The following is a 24,805-nucleotide window of genomic DNA, read 5'->3' on the forward strand; positions in this document are numbered from 1 at the left end:
TGAAAGCCTGTGTTGTGACATAACACTACCTACTGGTTATTTTTACTTGAGACACAGCAAGCAGTAACACAAACAAGAAGCAGAAAAGGAAGGCAGGAGCAATATTAAGAAATGCAGAAAGTCAGGAGCTCTAATTGTCCTCCCTCCTGTGCCAGAGCAGATCAGGAGTGCGGCCATTCACAGGGTTTCAACAAAATCACATCCAGCATGGAAGAAAAGAGAATTCAGATGGGTGACTGAAAAATGCCTGGCTGAGCTAACCATGAGCTCCTCCCTGTAAATTGAGCAGCAGCTCCCTGCAGCCTAACAGGAACCTGGGGGCATTTCAGCCCCTTACACAATGGGGAAGTCAAGGTGGAAATGCCATTAATGTGCAGTAAAGCTGTCATTCTCCTCCTGGTCCTCTGAATCCTTCTGAGGGTAGCCAGACCTGCACCTGAAATCATCATGTGAAACGACAACAATACAGGAGACTCCTGTTTCTAAGTGTCCACATAAGTAAAAGAATATCTGTTCAAAACATTTGGGAAATACTCCAAATGATTTCTTAATGATATGATTTTTATATTTTCTCTTATTTTCATGTATAAGAAGTATTTGTGAAGTATGTGAAGTATTTTCATGAAAATTACATGTGAAGTATTTTCATGAAAATAATTATTTCAAGATTCACTTTAAGGACAATAGAATCTCTACATCAAATAATTCCCAAAATCTTTCCAATATTTTTTGTCATGTGCATATTAAGAACTGACAGATACATAACCAGTGTATCTCATATGCAACAAGAATTACAATGAGCCTCCTATAATTGATCCAGAATTATTCAAAAGTTACTGACTCTGCTTTTAGGATTTTAGTCATAGTTCTTTACCATTAGCAAGCAGATACTTAAGTACCCAGTCTATTTAATTTCTAAAATTAAACTTGTCCAGATCATATTATTTTCTCCAAAACTCTTGCAATTGGAAATGAACTCAGAGAAATTATCAAAGTTCCTGAAGTAAAACAGAAATAAAGACATAAAAAGAGACTTTATAGCTCTGAGAACAATGCAGTCAGTCTTGTTGCTTTGCATAATTATTATCATTAGGTTAATCTTGAATCCCTCATGTAGAGCAGTGCATTCCCAACCATCTCCATTCTCAGGGCTGACAGTACTAACTTTGTGTTCAGCATCTGAACACCAAGAGCAACATTTTCCAGTTGGGTTTTTGCCACATTATCTCCCTTAAGATTGAAGTCACACAGCTAAAATTTCACAAGACTCAAAAAATTACCCACATCTTCAGTGACCTTTGCTGTAATAAAGGGCAACAAGGATGTAAACTGTACCAAAAAATCATGGGACTCTGACTCACATGTGAACCTTCTGTTGAGGCACAGATCCTCTTAATTTAGTGCTGAGCTCTTCACCCATTTTATACTAGTTTGGAACACTGGTGGAGTTGCACTACCTTTCCTTGATCCTAATGTTCTGCTCTTGCTCACACCACGAGAATAATTCAGAATAGCAAGTTAATATCAAACCCCAGTAACAGAGATATCACCAGCAGAAAATATTTCAGGTCACTACTTTGATACAGAACTGGTTACTTCACTGCTATGCAAAAAACTATTAACAGAAAACATTGCTCCTGTTATATATATGATATATAGCCACACATTAAAACCAAATTACATGGTAAGATACTACAGAAATTAGTATCATTAGCAATTAGTTCATCAGTGGCCCAAGAAGTAGAAGACAGCACCCTGGATAAAGGATCTGAGGCAGAAACTTCTGCCTCCTACTGATGAAATCTGAGCAGATTTCCCTTCTGCTCAGATGCTGATGGCATGGCCTGGGCAGGTGCAGCTTTGCTGGGAGCACAAACAATCAACAAAGACCCAAACAACTGAGAAAGAACAATTTCTGCTTAGAGGAGCTAAGGGAGCAACAAGCAAGCTGAAAATCAGCATCACAGTCAGGCACAGCTATGGCAACTGGAAAGGTTTCTATTCAACAACATCCTCTTCCCCAGTTATTTTTAATGTTGGCAGCCCCTAGGTATTACACCGCACTGGCCATGACTTGCAGCACTGGTGCTGTCCCCTGAGCCTTCCATTCTTCACTGTTATTCTGAGTTTGCACAGAGATATTTCACCTGTCACACAACCTTTGCTGAATCAGTTTCCCACGGGGAGATGTACTGAAAGGCTTTGAAATTAAAATCCTTGCCATGTCATTTTAGAGACATTGAACAAAAGTACCATCTCTTGTCATGCCATGCTCCAATCTACATTCCAGGCAGAATTGCCAGGTATGAAAATCCTTCAGGTGTGTGTGTGTGTGACTTTTACCCTGCCACCACTCATTCACAGCCCATGCCCTGCCGGATACATCCTTCAAACTGCTGGTAGTACTTGAGTGCCTAGATGAGTGAGAACAGTCACAGGAGGAAGATTATCCATCCATATTTACAGGTCTGATTCCATATATTTTCCTACTGTAACTGCACTTACAAGCATTAAAAATGAGGAAGTACAATATCACAAAAATCATTAAATGCAAGTCATAAAAAATGTTCACAATCCAAATATGAGACATTTCTCCCCTCGTCAGAAATAAAGCCCTCTCTTGTAGACTGAACTTGTAATGATGAAAGTGTAAGATATAGATGAAAATCTTTTAAATTTCTGTTCCTACTGAAAGAATTATTAGAGCATTTTCCCACAATGAATTAGACTGAGACATCTGAGTTAACCTGATATACACTACCAAAAATTCACCATAATTAGTGTTTTAATTATGATTGCAACCTCTGTTTTCCCTTCTCCTTCACTGAGTCAGGACTATATATTTCATTTTCTCACTAAAGATTAGTCAAGCTGCAGCCAGTTTGCACTGTTTGGCTACAGACAAATTAAGAATTTGTCCCTTAGCTGACCATCACAGCAGGGTCTCCCCTCACCCTCACCTGCCTCCTCTTCAGCCTCACTGGCACAGGCCCCAGGCTCACCCCCCAACCCAGTTCTGTCAAAATGTTTTGGTTGGGTTTAGGAACTGACTCCTGAAAGTGTTTGAGCTAACCCAGATCATTTTGACAGAACCAGGCTGGTGAACTCCATGTGCTGGGATGCTGGCAAAGCTGAGGAGGCAGTAAATTATGAAGACTGGAAAAGAGGGCAAGCAAAATGCAAAGAGAACATGAATCACCTGCAGTCAAACAATGCACCTGGCTGCAGTTCAGTAACCTGCTCACTCATGGGCTGTGCTACTCAGCTTCACCCAGATTTCCACAAACTGCTGAAAATAAGCTCCTGGAATTGCCCAGCTCTTTGCAAGTTTCCATGAGAACACGAGACCCATTTGGTCATCTGCAGTGCTAACAGTGGGTAACAGATGGAATCCCATTTTGGTTTTTTGATTTTCCAGCTCTGCCTCCATCTCCTGGCTGAAAGGAAGCAGTTTTGGTTTCTGTGTGGTGCCGTGTGGAGAATGGCACTTGGCAGGGGGAATCCTCGAGGTCAAGGCTGAGCACACAACCTGACCAAATTTCACAAAGCTCTGAGTCAGGCTGTGCACACAACCACTGAGCTGACAAACTCATTTTATTTGAGCACATTAGGAAGAGTCTTGTGGGAGTGGAACCACTGCCAAATGGTTTTCCCAGTGAGCATCTTGTTAAGATGAGTGGGAGTTAATAGCCAGTACTGCAAGGAAGCAAGCAGGACAGGCCAGAGCAGAGCTGGGAGGAAGGCCACTGGGGAGAGCTGCTCCACAGGCCAGGTGGGGGCTGCTTTGACAGCCAAAAGAAAGCAGAGAGCACGAGAAAAGCCCTTTGTGATGCTCCATGGTGAGTCAGTCTAAAAGCCAGCTCTCTCACCCAGCATGCTCCCCTCACCTGTTCCATCCCTGCTACCCGTACATGGCTCTGGAGTTGGAGGCAAGAGCTGGAAGACATCAAAATGTAATATAAAATTTTTTTTTTCCGCACTGAAAATAAAATACTGAAGGCATTGGAGTAGTAAACTGTGGATACACTCTTCTCATAAAATTCTAGTACATTCATTAAGCTCAGAGAGACCTCCTCTCTTCCTGTGTAGAAGCTTTAAGTGGTTACACTGAGAGAGATTTGGGGTCAAACCTATAAAAAACCCATAATTAAACTGCAGAAATAGACTAGACTCCATCACTTAAATAAAAATACTGCTTGAAGAGCAGGGCCAGTATGTGAGCCAGACAGGAAAGGCATCTGCTAGAGCTCCACAGAGTTCAGTGGGGCTGCTGGAAGGAGATACTGGCAATTCTCAGTCCCACTGGCAGGGCAGGGAATAAAGAGAACATTTAAAAGAACAGGAATCACCTTACCACTTCTGGAAGCACCCTCTTTGCAAGATCATGGATGGCTTTGATCACAATACATATTGATGACAGCAGGAATATGACACCCAAGATAACACAAGCCCTGGGGGGAAAAAATAGAGAAAAATACAAAGAAATGTTAAGAACATATTTGAAATTGCCAACACTTCCAGGGTAACAGAGGGTGACAGAATATTTATAATAAAAAAAAATGTCTTAAGGAGCTAAAGATAGAGGTTTAAATTAAAGAACAGAATGAAACATCCAGTTCTTCTCCTATTCTTAAAACCTGGATTATGTATGAGAAGGCAGGGCACAGCAGATGATGCTCCATTCTCTGATGTTTCAGAGAGAAGGACCTGCCACTTCTGCTCCTGATGATTTGTCACAGAGCCCTCTAGAGAAGGTCTGTTTCTCTGTGTGTGTTTGTTTTGCTAGGATCTCCCATTAGAATAATGAAAGGAACTTCATTCTCTTTACTAACCCAGCAGAGATATTTGGTAAAGTGGTCAGTAGCACAACAGAGCCTGGAACAGCTGTTTCCTGCCCTTTCCTCCCCAGTCAGGCATGACATGACTCAGGAACGGGTCCACAAAATCTGGCTGACTTTGCCTAAGGCCACTTCCTGAGCCAGTGACTGCTTGACATAAGACACATTAACTTCCTGCAAGGATACGCTGACATTTCATCTGACAGCCATTCTGAAAGACAAGCTTTTCCATCCCCCTCAACAGGCTTAAAACAACACAGCCCCAAATCTGTGAGCTGGAAACTGTGGATCACACTTCCTGTGGCAACACCTAGAATTGGATGCCTGCTGAATGCATCTTCCTTTTCCCTCAGCACACCTTTTATTCCCTGCACACTTCTGGGCAAGACAGGCAAACATTCCCAGGGGATTCCCTGAACACTGGCTGGATTTTGGTCTCACATAAATCAGAGAGTTTGGGGTTATCTCTGTGGACTTGCCAAACACCCAAATATTTTGCAAATTTGCCAGCAGATACACAATGGCTTCAGCAACCTTGATCTGTTTCTCTTATTCTCCAGCTCAGTTTTACTGTGGCAAAAGAATTCCCATCCACCTACTTACCCAGAAATAGCTGAAGTAGATAGATGAAAAAGAAGAAGATAACAACAGTGACAAGGGTATTAATAGCAGAAAGAAATGCAGACCGAGGTTTGAATAAGCATTCAGTAGTTGTATTTAGCAAGCCTAGCTTCTCCTTTATATGCTGGCTTTTGGAATCCACAGCTATGTAAAATTCATGAGTATAGTACTTCAAGCAAAAAAATACATGGCTTTTTGCCTTCTTGAGTGTATTGATTTATCTGCAAAACCACCAAGACACAACACTGCACTGTCTTCTTTTAATCTCATTTGCTAGAAAGAAATAATTTCTAACTAGACTGCAAATCATGCAAAATCCAACTACAAATGTAAAAAATAACAAACCTCCTAATATTAATCTGAGAGACAGTAGTACATAATAAACAAGTTGCAATTGGTTATTGTAAGCATGCTCTACTTCCACTGTGCTAGACCACAAAAATGTTAATACAAGCCAGCCCGTTTCCATCTGCTAACAATCACTGCTGTGTAACTACAGAGTGTTTCCAACTGTACATGGTGTTAGTGCCAAGGTGCTTGGCAAATGCAACTTCATTAATAACATTCAATTAAATTAGATGAGCAAACTGCCATTTCTAAACAGGTTGAAATCAACTCAGAAGTACCCATAAAAACTAATGGAAGAGGAGTGATGCAGAAGTGAGGGTGGACTGATAACACAGAGAAGAATTTAAGATAACCCTGATAACTTTGTCCTAACCCTTGACTCACATCTCCAGCACCTCTTGAAGATCATGTCCTTATTTTACAGCCATTTCTACCCGAGTTAGTGTCAGAGGTTACCACCGAACCCACTAAATAGTTATAATTGATCTGTAAAGCAACAGAATTGATGCTACAGGTTTGACAGGCAACAGAAAAGCCCTAATGAAGAATGCATAAATCTGGAACCTTCTACAGTCTCATGTAATCTATTGCTTCTAAAAAGAAGGAGGAAGAGAGAAAATTTTGTCAAAACATTTAAAAACATAGTGTAAAGGCTTTATTTGGTTTTCAGAAGCAATAATCTTTCTGGAATCTTTAAGAATGCAGTATAGTTTGAAGAATAGAAAACTAATTCCCAAAGGACAAGGTGAGGGCATCTCTCTGATATTCAGGCAATAATCAACTTTTAACTCAACTACAGCTCAAACTTTCAAAGTTGTTTTTTTTTTCTTAAAGAAATTTGGAATGCAAAAGTAATGAAAACTACAAGAGAGTTAAATATTACAGATTTAACAGTGAAACCACCAAGCCTTCTTTAGTTTGCTGTAGTGTTGGTAGCTGATCATGATCTGCCCAAGACTTCTTGATGTGTTTTTGAGGCAGTATTTGTGTGTGAAAATCCAGAAGACAATATGAGGTGTAATTCATTGTATTAGAAATTGCCTCATCATTTCTGTAAAATTTTCAGCATTATTTTGTCACATATGAAACACTCTGTTAAATTGGTTGTACTGCAGCTCCAGGCATTTAGAGTGAAATAATTTAGGCTCTCAAAACCATCAAAGACTTTACACAGGTTTGGAGCTTATGTCCCTGCTAGATCATTTCTAGCGGAATCCAGACACCTGTATAAATCTTAAAAACAAAAGATTGATTCTGACAATGGAATCTTGACAATTTTCAAAATATGTTTTCTTGAAAGCAGTATTACAACCCACATACAAGCCATTTATATTTATGCAGCCCTATAAATACCCATTTTGTACTACAGCAGCCCTGGATATTTCACAGCCATCAGAAGCAGATCAGTGTAACTGCATTACAGCACACACAGCTGCCACCTCACCTCTTCCATCACATATTCCCTGTGTGCAGCTCTAACAGACACAATTCCTCATTTTGATGACAAATTCTCACAACTCATAAGGAAACCAGAAAAGGAAATCAATCACTGTAAGCACCTGATATTCTTTTCCTTAATCAAAAATTTGTTGCTTTGCGTAAGTCAATGGCTTTTAAGCAGGTAGCTACAAAAAGTACTGAGATTCAGGGGCTTCCATCTCCACAAACTCAATTTTCAAGCTGCTATTAGTAAGTTAGCACTTTCCCCCCTCATTTTATGATAAAATTAATTTCCTAAGGAGAGTAACTCCAATGATCCATGCTGAATGCAAATGAATTCAGCAGATGCAGAGATGCAGCAGAACAGCCTCCTAGTTCATGAATTTAGCCTTTATTCTATCTTAAAGTTTGCAATTCTTTGTTATAATTCCCTACAGATAGTGATAAGTCTAAAATTCTCTAATGTTGCCAACATAGAATTAGAGATTAATCTCACTCAGATTTCTATGGTGATTAATTTTCAACATAATGAAGCAACTTTACCTTTAGCATGGCTTTGCCACACTAAACACCTTTTCCATGAGTTGACCTCTTTCAGAAAAAGAGGCTGCTCCTCCAGGTGAGCAGCACTCAGATTGATGTAAGACTGCAGGTTTAGATTCTCAGCTACTTGTTTAGTAACATTTTATAAAAAATAAATCAATAATAGGAATGAAATTACAAATATATGCTGAGTAACGAGCTCTGCTATGAACTACCTCAAAAGTGATCAGGGAAAAGCTACACAAGGGTGAATGGAAATGGAGTTTTTTCTCATATCAACAGCCAAGGCAAAAATTTCCTCTTTTTAACCACCATCCCATTCTCTTTCTGGCAAATCTTTACAGCAGCACTGTACCAACAAGGATCTGCAATTGAGCCCTTAGAAATTCCTCCTCTCAAGTCAGCAAAGGTGGGACAACAGAATTAAGGATTCAGAAAAAACTGGTGATGCATATGAACACAATCTGCAAAAATGTGTCAACTTTCTCCTAGCAGCTCACAGGGAGTATTTTTGGGGCAGTAGGGAGGGAAAAGGGTCTCTTGCACTTGATGGTTTGTCTGTTATAGCCTGGAAACTATTTCACCACCACACTTGCAGTTCATTACGCTCATGCCTGAACCATGATGACACCACATGGAATAAAACAAGTTTGTCAGGAGCAGTCTAATTAATTCCCAATTTTGTTCTGTTCTCCCACCTGTTTCATTCATTGCAGTATCCCAGATTAGCTGACCTGTTTTGATTATATGGGTTATTTTGTGGGGGGGTTGGGGGTATTTTTTACTTTAACCAAAGCAAAGAGGCTCACAGAATAACAGAAGAGTCTGGGGTGGAAGGAACCTCCAAATGTCACCTGGTCCAGCCTTTCATAGCACCTGGATGAGATTCTCAGCATCTTGAAAACTTCCTACAAATGAGGGCTCTGCCACATCCCTGGGGAAGTTGTTCCAGTAATTGATTGCTCTCACTGTAAAAACTTCCTTTCTGGTATCAAGATTGCTTGCCTTACTCACAGAAAACATTTTGATCATTTCAGCTGAGCTACAGGGGTAAACATGACAAAAGGAACTGGAAAAGATTCATTGTATAGAGCACGAGGATTTGTATTCTTATTCTTGAGATAGGAACTCTATTCTCACATTTGCAAAGCTGCCATCTAAACAAGCTTCTGTTCTTTATCCAATTCTCTGGCAGCCACAATGCTGTAAATAAAAGACAATACTTCTCATTTCTACATGTATTTTGGTTACCCCACAAGAGCTGGTTTACTCTGTTTTAATTCTGAATTTCCTTGATTGCTAAGAATCTTACCACATTATATTTTCCTAACAGAAATGAGATTTCCACCATGGATTAATAGTGGAACAGTTTCTCAGAGAGGCTGTGGAGCCTTGGAAGTTTTGGAGAGCTGTCTGAATGAAGTTTTGAGTGCCCTATTCTGATCTCACAGCTCACTCTGCTCTGAGCAAGAGCCTGTGCCAGAGACCTCCTGAGGTCCCTTCCAACCTGCAGTATCCTGTGAACCCATTAATTTTTAGTCACAAAATCTTTAACTCTGCAGACTCTGTCAGGATCTTTCAGTACTAATGACTCCTAATAGCCCACAGAAAAGGAAATGTTAAAATTTCTGCAGGCTGTTTTCACCACTGAAGTGGTGAAAAATATTACTCTGCAAGAAACTGTAACTTCACATTAAAATGAGCTGCAGGCCAATATGAGCTCTAAGCTCAGGAGTAATGTGAGCTTCTTCAGCAAAGCTGAGAAAATCAGTTTTATGATGGATACAGAATTTAATCTCTGAGTAAACCCACTAATAAAACCTCTAGAGTTTAAGGAAGAAAAAAAATTTATAACATTAATTATTCTAATAAAAACTGTAAAAGAGCGAAATCCTGTTTCCCTATGATTAGAAGGGATTTTAGTATTAGTGGCTGACAGAGTGAATATCATGCAGGGAATCATTCAGGGGAAGTCACATGGTGTAACACAGAAGGCAACTGTCCAGGAGGATTTTGCTGTCAGAAATTAGGAAAATATTTTTGAGCATGAATTATTCATTCACTTTCCAATTCTGTATCTTTACTTTTTTCTCAATTGTCTTCCATGTCTAACCACATCAGAGGAACCCTTTACTATCTCTTTGCCTTGCTGGTACTCTTATTTTCATTCTTCCCAAACCAAACACAAATTACATTCTGTGACTGCTCCTTCATTAATAACTTGGAACTTGCAACAGCCTGCCCCACATTTCTCCTGGAGGAGAGGCTGTCAGCCTGTTTAAACACTGGAACTATGGCAGCTCTCACAGCCTACTTAACACAGCCAAGTGTAAAATGCCAGTCACAGCCAGCCCAGGAATCCTCAAGTGCAGTCAAAACTGAATGTTGGAATCTAAAGGACAAGGATTTGGAGGAAAAGGTTCAAATATGGTCACCAAAAATGATTTTCTGGCGGCAAATCAGTGGGATCTGCTTGATGGAGATGATGAGAACCAGGGTAGGGAAAATCTGCTGTCACACAAGCGAGGAACAGGAGGAATTGAGCAAGGGCCACTCCTGCCATGGAAATAGAGAAATCCACTCCTTTAAACAGAGAAATCCAAATTACAATGCAGCTGTTCACTTACACTTGCTGCTGTTCTGTAACATGGCAATCACATTTGTCATGAGGGTGACATCCAGAACTCCAACAACTGTAACTTCTGCCTCTTAAGCTCATTAAAGGATTTTTCTAAAAAGAACTAGCTACTGTGACATATTATGGTAATACACAGGCAAAAGATGCAATATCAGCCTCAGTCTTGAGAGTCCTGTCATGCTCTACTGCTAATCTAAAGCTTCCTTGTGTTCAATTAGGCAGTTATATTAGCTTCTCTGTTATCAGGTGTAGCTCCTGAAGAGGTTCTGGACACCAAACTGTACAGAATCACAGCTGTTCAGGGTATTTACACCTGCCTGGTGCTCAGTGAGGAGGGAATGGAGTCAATTTAAGACACTCTTTAAAAGGAACGAAGTGGGCTTGCTGTTCATCACACATGTTCCATAATCCACCCCCAACTGCCAGGATCCAGATCAGCATCATTACAGCTACTCTGTTTTTCTCACCATAAAAAAAAAAAACATAAGCCCAAACTAGATTACACAATAAAGAGATACAAGTAATAGTCCAAATGACCACTGAAAATCAATTTTTCAATTACTGTGTTGGAAAAGTGTGCTATCACATGGTCTAACTTAAAAGACACTGAGGGGAAATGCTGTTTATGTCTGAGACTCAGATCAGCTCTGCTAGGGAACCATTTCATGCTGAAAGTGTTACAGGCCTTCTAAAACTTTTATTATCCCTTAGGATTTCAACCAGTTGCTGCAGAAGAGGGCATCTACATACTTTAACATCATGCAGCTGAACTGGGGCAACATTTCCATAAATAATTTGATACCCCAGGTATGGAATATCTACCAGAAAAAGCTAACAGACATTTCTACAACTGGGGGGGAGTTAAAAAACTCTCAAGACCTGTTTTCTAGCTCCTAGGTCTGCACAGACTCTGCAGCTGCACTTGGAGTACACCTGCCTTACAACCACCCTCCTGGCTCCAGCACTGCTCCTCCCTTGCAGCAGATGATCAGAGACTCTGCCATTCCCCTGAACCTGGAAATTAAACCCTTTTGAGAACCTCTATAATACTCATTTTTATGGTGATCATCAAATTTCAGCACAGGAAACATCATATCCCTGATTTTATGTACATGTGCCTATGTGTAAAGAGTAGGCAAAACACAAAAATCCTGCTTAATCAACCACCAGTCAAGTAAAAGGAAAGGCTTTCATGGGTTTTGGATCTAGCCCCAATAAAATCATTGCCAAGTCTACAGATGCCACAGTTTTTGAAACAGATTTTAGAATATATAAATATATACATTTTCTATTTCATATTTAATATAACTTGTATGTGCAATGATATTTTTGGGTGTGTTTGCACAAGGCATAAATGCATTTCTGTCTGGGTATGAGAAAAATTTGTGATTTCTACTTTTATCTGAATTTGGGATAATGAATTGATGGAGAAATTATGATGTTTGTTAAATCAGCCATATGAAGCACCTCTTGTACCTGGCACTTTATCTGGATGTAGAATTTTGGCCAAATATCTCAGAAGGAAGAATTATTTAGAAATTTTCAGTGTGGTTAAGAAGAAACTATACCTTTCCTCCTATAAAGCAGATATCCATGCACAGGGGAACAACCCCTTTGAAAACACTTTATTGAGCATCATTCTGTGGGAGAGATGTGAAAATGTGGTGTGAGGCCAAACCCCTGGGAGCTGAGAACCACACATGAGCTGCAGAGGTGGGCTCTGAGCTCCATGCATTTGACATTTTTCCAGATCACTTAGGTATTCCATTCACTCATCACAAAAGAGCTTTGCCTCCAGCCACAGAGGTTTGCCCTGAACTGTGGGTAGGTGTGGATTTTGCCATCTGTGCTTCGAGTCTCTTTCGTGTGCATGGTATAGATAAAATTATCTTCAGTTTTTTCAATGTGACTGATATGTTGGGTCTGAACCCAGAGGATTATTTTCATTCAACACTACCTAAATAGACAGTGCTCATTTAGCTGGGTTAACCAGTACAGCAGAGCCAACTCTCACATGAACATTTAAATACAATAGAAATACTGAAAATTTGGGTGGTTTTATTCAATTCTGTGAACCAAGTGAGAATATGCCCTGGAACCATCTAGATCAATATGCTTTCTTTTAGAATCAGAGGAAGAGAGAAGAGCAGACCTAACTTTGCAGTATGGCAGTCATAAAGGTGGCTTCTAATTCTTTCAAGCTTTGAGTGCAAAAGTAGGATACATCACAATCCTCATATTCCCATATGCCTAATTGTAATGCACATATATTCAGTATAACTTCTGCAAGACTCCCCATGACCAGATACCAGGGTAAATATTCCCAAGTGGTGTCATCTGAACACGAGCAAGAGAGAAAAAAGGGTTACAATTACTTTGGAAGGAGAGGCTCTCTCTCTTTTAGGGTCTCATCACATTTTCTCATGTGATTTCTCACATAATTTCTGATGAGGAGCAATCAAATATCTTTCTTGGAGACTGCTTTTAGCTAAAGCTAAAAAAGAAATTCTTGGATTAAGCTGTTATAGTTGTGTTCTTCTGAATGTCAAAACAGGTGAGAACACCAGTTCTTCCTCCCCATAATTTAGGAATCCATTAAGAAGCAAATCACCAGACCAGGCATTGTTCAGGGGGCAAATGGGCTCAGCATCCTGAAGGTACCAAATCCACAGCCACAGCTCAGGTGTGGAGTTGAAAGTTAAGGTACAGGCACATAGCAAAGCATTTAGGTAATGCCTAATTGCAAAATGACTCTTCTCTTCTGGCAAAAAGCTTTCTCAGAAGCAGGTGGAGGTATGACAGATATCTGCACCCATGTCACCATACTGCAGATTTTAATTCCTGTAATTTTAGTATTAGTGGTCATGTTTCAGACAACAGCTCCACCAGTAGAAAAAAAGAAAGGACATATCTGCATTCATTATGTATTATGTCATGGCAACATAGAGCACCACAAGTGTGTTTAAAATGATTAGTCCACGATACAATTTAATTTTCTTATTAAATAATTAAGGAATGCATAGCCAGAGTCTGAAAGACATAATCAAAGAATCCAAGCAAACAAACAAACAAAACCACAACACCAAAACAGTGAAAGAAACATAAGAAATATGTGTTTTCTGCTCTTGCCATAATCCAGAATGTTCATTATGAGTCAGGATTCCTATTTACTCTGGCACTGGGTTAAGAGAGATGTTGACAGACTGGTTCCTGGGAAACACAGAATTTAACTTGATACCATCAACAAAATAATATATAGCAAACACCAGCTGCAACTGTCAAGAATCATGGTTTTAAATATGCTGTACAGAGTTGGCTTTTGCAATAAAAAACCCAGTAGCCAAAAATCCCAGAATGGATCCCAGAGGCATAGGCAGATACTGGGTCCTTGTACTGCATTGTACAGAAAAGCAAGATCTTTCAAACAACTGTACTGAAAGAGCTCTGGTTTTTAAAGCTTTCCCACAAGGCTGTGGACATGTAGTTTGTTATTCTGTTTTTCCAATCCTTCCTTTTTTGGTGGTATTTCTCACTTTCTCCTCAGACACAGTTCCTGCACCCCAGCCAAGTCCTGCATTCCTGAATTTAACAGAAGCTAAAAGCTGCCCCTGGCTGTATAGCCAGTGACTAGTTCAACATCTCATGAGACATTTTTCCAGTCTTCTATTAAGAAATTTCTTCTACAGCTATTGACTGAGTTTGTTTAAGCACGTGAAAAATCACTGTTGCCAAACCAGTGTCAATAAAGTTCTTCTTCAGCAGATTTATATTTGCTTCAGCTACCAAGTTGCTAAGGGTTTACTAAAGGGCAGAATATTCAAGGCATTTGTAAACTGGTTATGGAGAGCAGCCAGGAGGACCACTGACATTTCTTTGCACATCTTAAACGCCTCAGTCAATTTCAGTTGCAAATTTTCATCTTTAGTGGAGATTTCAAATTATTTCTCCAGTTATTTCAGCACTTTTTTCTTTCTTTAATTCCTTGATCATTGCTTTTTGATGACTTGTTCAGCACCTTTACATTTCCTGCATGTTAATTTACAACCTAGCAGATCACACTGAGCAGATCAAGTGCTCATGAACTATGCATGTACTCTGACTCTCTTCCCAGATATCTGTAGTCCTTCCCAACTCCTGCATTGCCTCAAAACCTACAATTCTCTCAAGGACTCTTCCATAAAACATCAAATATTCATCCCACTCCCACATACTCTCTCATTAATGAGCCAGCTAGGCAGAGCCAAGCAGTGTCTCAATCTTGCAGTGGTTTAATTCCTGATCTTGGTGAATGTTTTAGCCTTGGCTTTTATTTCATGTGGGCACCAATGACACATCCAGGAGCAGTCTGAGCAGCATCACAAGAGTGACAGAGCTCTAGAAGAGGCAGTAAAGGACTCTGGAGCAAAAGGAGTTTTCTCATCAATGCTCCCAGTGAAAGCAGAGATTTGAGATGGCTGAATCTGGAGAATCAACAAATGGTTACAGGGCTGGTGCCCCTGCCAGGGGTTCAGCCTCTTCTGAGCTGTGTGCTGTGGCTGACACCCCAGAGGGAAGGGATGAACCAAAGTGATGCACTCTGAAAAAGAACCTTCTCATCTCACCCCAGAAAACAAGAGAAATCAAATGATCTAATAAAAATGAAACACATTAAGCAGAGTTAAGCTCAGCAGGACACATTTGCATGATGGTTTCAGCACTCCAGTTGCCCTGAAGTCAAATGGAAATGCATTGGTTCCTCTGAGCAGAACTTGGCACAGCAATCACTTCTGTACCCTTGGGAGTGCCAGCCCATCAATGCTGCAGCTCCAACTGCCATATGGCCACAGCTTAGGCAAGACTACGCATTTCTTTCACTTCTTAGCATTTTATTCTCAGTATTTAATTCACAGCACATCATGAGTCAGGCTGTATTCTCTGTGCCTTCTCCTGGGGGTGTGTTTTTCAGTCTATCTTTATGTTCTCTCTCAATGACGTCCAAGAGCTGGGACTGACTCGAACGCTGCCTTCCCATGAGAGGCTTTACACTGATTTTAACAGATTTTGGATCAATCTCTTGCTGTCAAGTTTATGAAAGAGGAGGTTTTATAAATTTGCAAAACACAATTAATTGTCAATTCCACTTGGCTTTTGCCAAGGAGAGAAGGGTTTTTTCAGATCTGTTAGGATACACAGACAAGTGAAATATTTAAATCAATAAGAGAAACCTATAAATAAAGAACTAAACTGAAGCTACTCTGGCACACCTTATTTTGGTAAACAGACGCCTGAACTAAGGCAGAATATGGCCATGCACACAAAAACAGGAATAACACACGGCACAACCTAAGCATCCACACAAATTTGCACCACACCAAATTTGTCCAGGAGTCTGAGGGAGGAGGCCCACAGAAAACAGGGATGGTGACAGACCAGGTGGAGTTAGAGGCACATATGATGCAAAAATTGATTATTCATAAGCTGAGCAAGCAGCCAGCAGGCCTCATTGCAACATTCTCCCAGTGTCAAGGAGGAAAAATAATTACGTGCAGTGTTTCAAGCTACAGACTGATTAAACACAACAGGAAATTAGAAATGTGCCACCCTCAAAAATCTGACACAGTAAGAGCTGCCTTAAGCAGCACAACCATCTCACCATCTCTTTGCTGTCAGTACTGTGGTGGAAACACAGCTCTGGAAACATGGATAACCAGGCTGATATCCAGTGATTCATATTCCCAGCACATGGGAACATTCTTTCACTTGATACTGAACTCATAATGAAATCCTAACTGTCTTCAACTAATGGGCATGGCAAGTAATTCACTGACTTAATTCAGTCTTATTAAAGCAGAGGGATTATATGAAAGCAAATTAAAAATGAGCATAAAAAAACAGGAAAATATGTTTACTAGTTTGCCTGTTCACTTTACTGGCTTTGCCACAGGGATATGTTGAGTTTTGTTTTGTATATTGTATTCTTTTAAATACTTTACAAGGTTCACTTGAAAAAGCCCAACAGAAGATTTCAAAAATATGTTAATTGAATGTTGACAGGAATCTCTGTGGACACCCACAAAAGCAAGACGCTAAGAAAATGTCTGTTAAAATCTCCAAATATGTGCAGGAAAACTAATTTTAATCACATTTTTCTGAATTTATTTTCATGAATCAATGCCACATCAGTCTTTTAGGGCCTTTTATTCCATACTGTTCTGTATGGAGCCCTGCCAGAAAGGAACTCACAGCCCTGGCAAGCTGTTGCATGAGCCTGAGTTAAGGCATGTAAAAATACTGCTTGCTTTTCCTTAGTTTTTAGAAAAAAGATTGTGAAGATGTGGTTGAGAACCTCCAGTCTGGCTTTTTGCTGTTGATTTTCTGTGTGGTTTTTTTTTTCTTTACCCTACCAGTTATGCAACATTTGGTTTCATCAAGCTGACCTTTATTAAAGGGACATCATTTGAGGTGTTTCAGCACAGAACCTACCTTATCTTCCTTTATTGTAAAATTGTAGTCCATTCCAGGGGACAGTTGAAATATTTTCCAGCCAGATGGGATGCTGCCAGAAATGGCATTACAGAAAAAAACCAAAAACAGGCAAATGTACTGCAATTCTCCACCTAGATGCCCAAAATTCGAGTAGGAATTTTAAATCTGCTTTATGCACTAGTTGGAAAAATTCTTGATTCAATCTTCACCTGATCCTCTCAGCTACCATATGAATCACCCATAGAAATGCTGCACAACGATGCAGAACACAATTCCCACTCTGATCAATACTGCGCTTCATATGTAAAGTCTTTTTTTCTCCCCATAGTATATATACATCAAACATTTATTATGGAAAAATTTTGCTTGCAAAGTAAGCATAATAAAAACATGCATCACTGCTATACTCTTACTTTAAAAAGAAGTGATTCATATTCAAACTTCTTGAGAAAAGTACAAATATAATACAAGCATCAATTTCAAAAACCATACTCTAGTAAGAATAATTCAGTAAGATGCGAAATGAAAGATTTACAAATCTGTTACAGATTGCAAATGCAGTTCACTTGATACAGGTGCTGCAAGGGAAACCAAATTGCAAAGGCCTAACCACTGCAATGTTGGCTAAAAGAAACTGAAAATCCCAGCCGTAGGAAGGTTTGCCTGAGGAGGGGCTGCGTGTTTGGGAGCAAGCAGCGAGCTGGAAGAAGGAAAGAACACTTGCTGACAGGACAAAATGCTTTTGTCAAAGCTCTGGAATGTGCAGCCTCCCAGCCTGACACCAGAAGCTCTGCAGGCCCCTGGCAGAGGCAGAAGAAGTGGAGTTTACTCACATGTACTCCCTGTGTGCAGAGTGCACAGCGGCCGCGTTGCTGTAGCGCCACAGAACTATCGCTGATGACAAAACGTCCAGGGTGGCATCAAACTGCAAGAGAGACAGAGCAAATTGTCCTGTGGGACATTCAGTGTGCCCTGCACTGAGAGCAAAGCATTTACCATCCTGCTGCACAGGCACAAAGCAGCTTCAAATAAATCACTTTAATGAAAGCACAATTTACGTTTATTGAATGGATGTTCACATTTTCACCATGTATTATTGCACAGTAGCACACCTCAGAGCTCAGAAAGTCAATCAAAGGATTTTAAAAAATTGAATTTTTAATCTATCACCCGTGAAGAAGTTAAGAAAAAACAAACAATACAGTCTGCCACTGTAGCACTCCAAGAGTTAAAATACTAATATGATCCTAGTGCAAAGACTGTAAAGAAATAAGTGTAGAAAAATGCCTGCAGTCACTAATTTCCTGCAAGAACTTTTGTTTCCAACCAAGAAAATATTAACTTTTTCTCCAAAATCCCACCCAGATTTCATCCTACATGAATTTATTATTCTGTATCATCAGCAAAATTGCCATGTTTGTATTCCCAATTAATGCAGATGTGGTGTCAGGAACACTGAAAACCAGGCTTGTCCCCCTGTAAGAACTTTCACTCCCATGTCAAACTTCCTACAGAGTCAATCTGACCTTCAGAATTGAAAGCTAAAGATAAATTATTTGATATGAGTCATTGCTTGTCATTAGGAATTTTTTGCTCTGCTACGAATCTGGAAAGTCATGGCAAGGACTGGAGAGGAAAGCTGACATCCCAAAGTCAGGAGCAGTCTTACCATCAGCTTCAATGGGAACAGTTCAGACAGGAAATTCAGAATTTGGTTCAAGTTCAACAACAAAAATTATTTTTAGTTGAGAGATTTTGTATAAGAAAACCATATCTGTTGGGTAACATCTATAAACTATAAGGTATAAGCATGGGGTTTAACTCCAGGATGGGACTTAATGGGCAGAAACTGAAAAATTATAATTAGAGGATTTTTGCCACCCTTTCCAATTCTTGACTTTAACAATATGTTTTCTAATCCATTATTGACTTTGCACACCTTTCCATGAACTTACCATAAGGAAAAATGCAGTATTTCATGTTCAGAAAAAGCCCTTGGAAAAGAAAAAAAGAGCAGATAATATTTCAATTGCATTTCTACTTACAGCAAATCCAAAGGATGATGCACTGTATCTCATTACGGAGACAGCTGAAGGAAAGAAAATATTATTTAGAATCACTTTGAGCTTTCTTTGCATTTTTTTTCTTTTTCTGTTGTTCAAGAGCTACAAAACCAGTTTTAACACATGAATTTACTTTCACCCAGTTCTCACTAGAACAACCTGACCCAACACTTAAAAAATGCCTACAAAAAGACTTTGTGCCACAGGAAAGGGTCAGAAGACTGAAGAGATTTCTTCCAAAACTGTAATGGGGGAGACTGAGCAGCATTCAGAAAGTCTGCTCATTAAACAAGCTGTGGTTGAGATGCAAATTTTAACAAAAACATTTTGAAACCACAATATCAAACTCTCAGGCAACTTAACACATCTCAAAGTGCTCCTTGCTCCAGCCATGACTTTCAGGCCACCTGAACTGGATGACAGAAAACCTCACAAGGCCCATTGAGACTTCTTGAGTGCCATTTTTTGGCAAAAAGCCCAAGGGTAACTCACACAGCCCCAAAAAATGCTTCAGATCCCCTAATTGCATGACTTCCAATGCAAAAATGTCAGGAGGAAAAGTTTTGAGCAGCCCTGGTTTTGACCACCTAGTACCTTCTAAAAAATAATCAAGATTAAAAATGTGCTAATACCTAGGAAAAAAATACAATTTTTAACATTTTACTCTTCCCATCCTAATTTCATCACGTCATTTTCCAATTCTAGCAAGGCTTGTGCCAGAACAAATACTTCAAAAGCAGGCAGCAGTGGGAGAGGAGCCTCCTGGAGATGGGACTTCACCAAATGCAGCCCTGAGGGTCACAGCAACCCCAGGCAAGCTCTCAGGCTCTGAGCACTCCATCCTTCTTGCTGTGGTTTGTGAAGGGCCACCTGAACCTCTGCTCCCTGAATAAACTCACAGAGCTCCAGCTCCAGTTTGAAATAAAGCCTAGAAGGATTGATTTGACTACTCTTATATGAACAGATATCAGCTAACTTAATGAGAACATATTTTTGTAGAACAAATACCAAATAAACCAAAAAACAGACTCATCAATGACTTTGTCAATCTCAGGCTGACAAACACAATATTTAATTCTCATTGTTCATTAGAGCAGCTTGGCAGAACAGAGACACTATGATTTGACTGTTCTTTTCAGTAACAGTAAGCTGCAGTTCTGTGGCACTTATCTGGAGAAACAGAAATTAAATTCTTGGGAAAAAAACCCTTTTTGTTATGGATCTAAGACCTAGATGTGGTCATGAACAAGCCAGATATCACAAATATTTGGGCTTTATCATTACATTTGGCCAAAACACAAAGAAAAGTCATCAAGGTTCCTCTCCAGATTCCAATTCCCTCAAAGCTGAAGAGTATTGAAACAGTGTAGATTTACATCTCCCTCTCATTTTTAAACCATAATCTCCCACACTTCATTCCCTACATAAAAAAAGAAGCTGTATTTCTTGGTCAGACTTGCCAGTGATCTGCAAATTTCAACACTTCACTGCATAATAATATATTGCCTATCAAATTTTCATTGTCTGCCTCCTTAGAGGAATATAGTTTCAAAATCAGCAGACATTGCAAAAAATAAATGATGAGGATTCACAGGTACATAGAAACTTGCAATGTTCCTGTCATTGCTGCTTCCATATGATGCAGTTCAAAGCAACACTTTTACTCCTATTTCTAGCTTACCCCTCTAGTGGAATTAACTCCTCCATTTTTACTCAATTGCCAGTTTCTTTCCAAACTCAGATCCAGACTTGAAACTAACTAATTGTATGGTTCCTTTAAAAATGAATATGTAATTTCTCTGGTGCTGAACTGCATACAGATAGCAGTTCCACACCTTAAGGATGCTTGAAGGCACATATTTGGTATATTTAAAGCACAGGGAATTCTGCATGAGAACTATTTTTACTTTATGTATTCTATCACAGCAGTAACACACAATCTGTTTGTCCTGAGCTATCTAAAACAGCAATGAAAAACAAGTATTAACTAACAGTGTCACAACTCTGCTCAAACCTTTTTGCTAATTAGTGAATATGACTAGGACTGGCATCCTACAACACTAACTTTTAGTGGTGGAAGGCCATAATAAAGGCAATAAAGAGTTTTTAAGCATTGGAAAGATGTATTTCTATATTATTTATTTACATACTGGTTTTCTAATGGAATACACAACAAATTTATTTTTCTTTCACAGTGAAATGACAATGACAAAGTACCTTCAGCCCTGACTTAAGCACATTAATACTTCTAGCTAGCAAATACAGTCATAAAGCTCTCCAGCAAGTCATCCCAGCTTAAACAGGATGTTTGTCCATGATTCAGGCTCTGTGGCAGTGAAAGTAGCTCTAATATTGGATTACAGAGTATCAGCCAGTGCAGGCTGCCCCAGACCAACCACATCCACTAAAACCAACTGGTTCCCACTGCAGACATTGGAGCTGGACACTCTGGGGTAGGAATAATTTGTGACACCTTGGGCAGAGGAATAATTTGTGATCCTTTGAGAGCCCTGGGCAGAGGAATAATTAATTGTGGTCCTTTTGCCCCCAGAGTCCCTGCTGGGCTCCAGGAGGGTACTGCAGGGATGGGCCCAGAGCTTCTGCTGATGCCTCACCTCCCCTCTTCCCAAAGTGCATTTTCAGCTATGGAAAGTCATGGCAAGGACTGGAGAGGAATGGGGTTTTTTTTCCCAGATGGGAATAAAACCCCCCCAGAGATTCCAAATGTCCACACTGAGCCAGAACAATGGTGGGGAGCAAGAAATGAGGAAAGAGCAGAGCAGGCCGCACAAAGCCACTGTGAGGCCACACTGAGCAGCTGCACTGCCATAGCAGAGGAGGCCTGCTTTTAGCTGTTTTATTGGCTAAATTGGACAAGGTTTTATTACCTCTACCATAAAGCAGATAATCCTAATGCATTTTCCTGACATTTGTAAACAGAACTTGCAAGCAGTCAGAAGCTAAAAATAGAGCCGGCACAGTAAGCAACAAATCTGCTTCCGTCTCCACCTGCACAGCAATATCAATTTGTGGAGTCTGCTGGCCTGTCGGTCAGGTTTTGCTGGAATTCCTTCATCCTTTTCAAAGTGATTCCAAATAATAATAATAAAAAAATAGCCTATTTCCCACACATTCTACCCTCAACGAAATAAGGATTTTATTCATTTCATGTGCCTCAGACAGAAATCATGTAACTAAGGCCTTAACTCCACAGAATAGTTCCAATTAAACTTTCCAGACATCTAGTCTGCCACCAGCCTTTGGCAGGTTCAATCCAGCTCAAATTTGGTCTAGAGTGAGGACCCTGCTGTTATCCTGGGACTCTCATTTCCTCCCCTGTGCTGGGCGAGCTCCCTGGCACCTTTTTGTACAAAGCTAGGAGACAAGAAATAGGATAGAAAACTAACTCTGACTCTAGATCTTTCAAACAGAAATTTTTGGGATGAGTCTGACTACAAATGAGAGATGGATAAAAACTGCTCCTCCACCTGTCATAAAAATCTCCTCTTACCTACTCAGAAAGGGAAAAGTTATTTTTAAGCAGCTCCTCTAGATGGGACAATCACTCCATCATGTTTGCTTTGAAACTGGGCTTTCTGAAAGACAAGCTTGGATGTCAGCACATAAAATAGCAAGGCTTCAAAAGCACCTGACCTGCACTTGGCAGAAGTCAGTCAGGCAATTTGAACACTGCTGAAAATGGTGGGTTTATGTCTCTTTATATTACAATGCAGATCTTGCAGGTTGTACAGTCACGAGCAAGAGGAACTGGAAGTTCTGCTGAATCAGAAGTGAGACTGAAATACAGTCTGTTTTCATTGCCTAGTGTTGGTAAAACTAAACTAATGTTACAACAAATATTTCAAAATAAATTCATTCCAAATAGAGAAAAACAAATAAGCAGTTATTCTCTAAAAATCCCTCACAACAACTGAAGGCAAAGAACAGACATGTCTAATAATGTTAATACTTGTTAAAAATGCTACTGATCCAAATCAACAGGTGCCTCAGGTGCCTTCTCCTTTCCCCAAAAATTCTAGTAGAGCAAAATTTAAGGATTTTTATGCATTAAATTTCCACAATCAGCATCTAAAAATGGCTGCCACACATTCAGTATCTCAGACACAAGTCTGCCTTATCTTCATGGGTAGATCCAGAGCTATCCACCAGTGTCATCCTTCTAGATCCTTTTTCCTATCCCAAAGTAATTGGCAAAACTGTAAAAACATTATCTGTACAAAATCTTTGGCTGATTTTCTCAGTTTATACTGCATCAACAAGGTAAAGGCCCTCATTGCTGCTCAGTACCACTACACTGTGATGTATCTACCAAGTGAAGCCTAAACTTCATGCACATCAAACCTGGATCTTCACCTCATTAAAATTCACCACCAGTTGTAAAGAAGTCCCCAGGAGGGTTCATTTTTCCACCTGCCTGGAAGGTGCCACAGCAACTCTGTGCAGAATGAGCTGCAGGAGAGTCCTGGGAGATTTCAGTCCTTGGGGAAGTTCAGCTCTGGGACTGAGTGAACAAGGCTCTAGAGCCAGACATCAACTCTTCAGCTCTGCCACTGCTTGGGGCATCACTCTCAGGCCAAGAAATCACAAAAAATCCTCAAGGTATCCTGAAAAAATCTCTGCAGATTCAGTACAGCAAGAAATTTTGCTATTGATAGTAGTAAAACCTTCCAGGAATAATTGTCTTTCCTTGTCTATCATGTAGTTAATTATTTTCCCTGTTTGTTTGGCCATGGTCAAATCTTTAGTAGCTGCAAACTTCCATAACTTCATTTTCTGCAGTGAGATACAACAGCATATATAAGTTGAATGTATTCCTCATTTATTATTATTGTTATAGAAGAAGAAAGTTTCAGGACTTTGTTCAAAGGTTTTCCCTTGAGTTTAATCAAAACAGTTCTTTCCAGTTTGTTCACATTAGCAGATTATTATTATTATTATTATTATTATTATTATTATTGCTGATTTCAGTATTTTCTATATTAAGTGGTTGATTTTCAATGTTTCAGTTATTGAAGTTTTTAACACCTGTTTTTGTGGCTCTTGGAAAGAAATGCCAGTTCTCCCCTAACTCCCTTTGCTTACATGTATTTGTTTCCATTTTAAAGTGATTATCCATTACACCATGGTGCTCAGCAATAGTAACAGAGAACCAAGAATGGCAAAACAGACCAATCCTAAACCTCACTTAGGCTGTGAATTCACTTCTGTTTGATTTGTTTTTACGTCTTCTTTTGCCACCAAAAGAGCAGCCAGGCCTCCCCTGGCATGTCCCACAAATGGGCCAGACTGGGCAAACTCACAGGAGTGCCCAATCCTGAACTGTGAAATAATCCTGCTACAGAAAACAAGGGATAACTTTCCAAATGATGGAAACCTTGTGGGGAACACGGTGACCCAGCTGCAATAAACAGCAAACTGAGCACAGCAGTGATATAAAGAATCTTGTATAGAGCCCCATCAGGCTGAGTTAGCAGCAATCTCCAGAGCTGCTCAGGAGCAATATTCCAGCCATATTCCAGCAATATTCCAGCTCTGCAAAGCACAGGAGAGAGCAGGATCCCTCCTGTCTGGCATCCCACTGCTTCACACACGCCCGTGCTTCCTCTCTCAGGTGCCAACCTTCTGTTTCCAAACAGGATCATCTCAAAAAAAGGGAACACAAATAAATCAGAGCAAAGGAGGACTTGGTCTTTTTGTTTGGTTTGGGCTTTCCAGGGGGCCGGAGCTAAAGGAGGGCCCATATGTTACAGCTCCAGTTGAGCTTTATCAGGATACTAAATGCATATGTTGGCATTTCAGAATAGAAATAATGAAACTTTTAGGTCTAT

General features: G+C 39.9%; 1 protein-coding gene across 1 annotated transcript in view; it reads right to left on the minus strand.

The window, feature by feature from the left end:
• Window positions 1-24,805, minus strand: part of TMEM163 (transmembrane protein 163) — an 86,782-nt gene that overhangs the window by 16,368 nt on the left and 45,609 nt on the right. Inside the window, exons 3-5 of the mRNA XM_054278264.1 lie at window positions 18,939-18,982; window positions 17,727-17,818; window positions 4,355-4,451 (exon numbers count right to left, since the gene is read on the minus strand). Coding sequence (XP_054134239.1) covers window positions 4,355-4,451; window positions 17,727-17,818; window positions 18,939-18,982 — 233 coding nt within the window. The remainder of the gene's footprint in view (window positions 1-4,354; window positions 4,452-17,726; window positions 17,819-18,938; window positions 18,983-24,805) is intronic.

Source organism: Melozone crissalis, unplaced genomic scaffold, assembly GCF_028551555.1.
Source record: "Melozone crissalis strain CALT ecotype California unplaced genomic scaffold, PUWL_Pcris_2 ptg000023l_1, whole genome shotgun sequence".
NCBI lineage: Eukaryota > Metazoa > Chordata > Aves > Passeriformes > Passerellidae > Melozone > Melozone crissalis.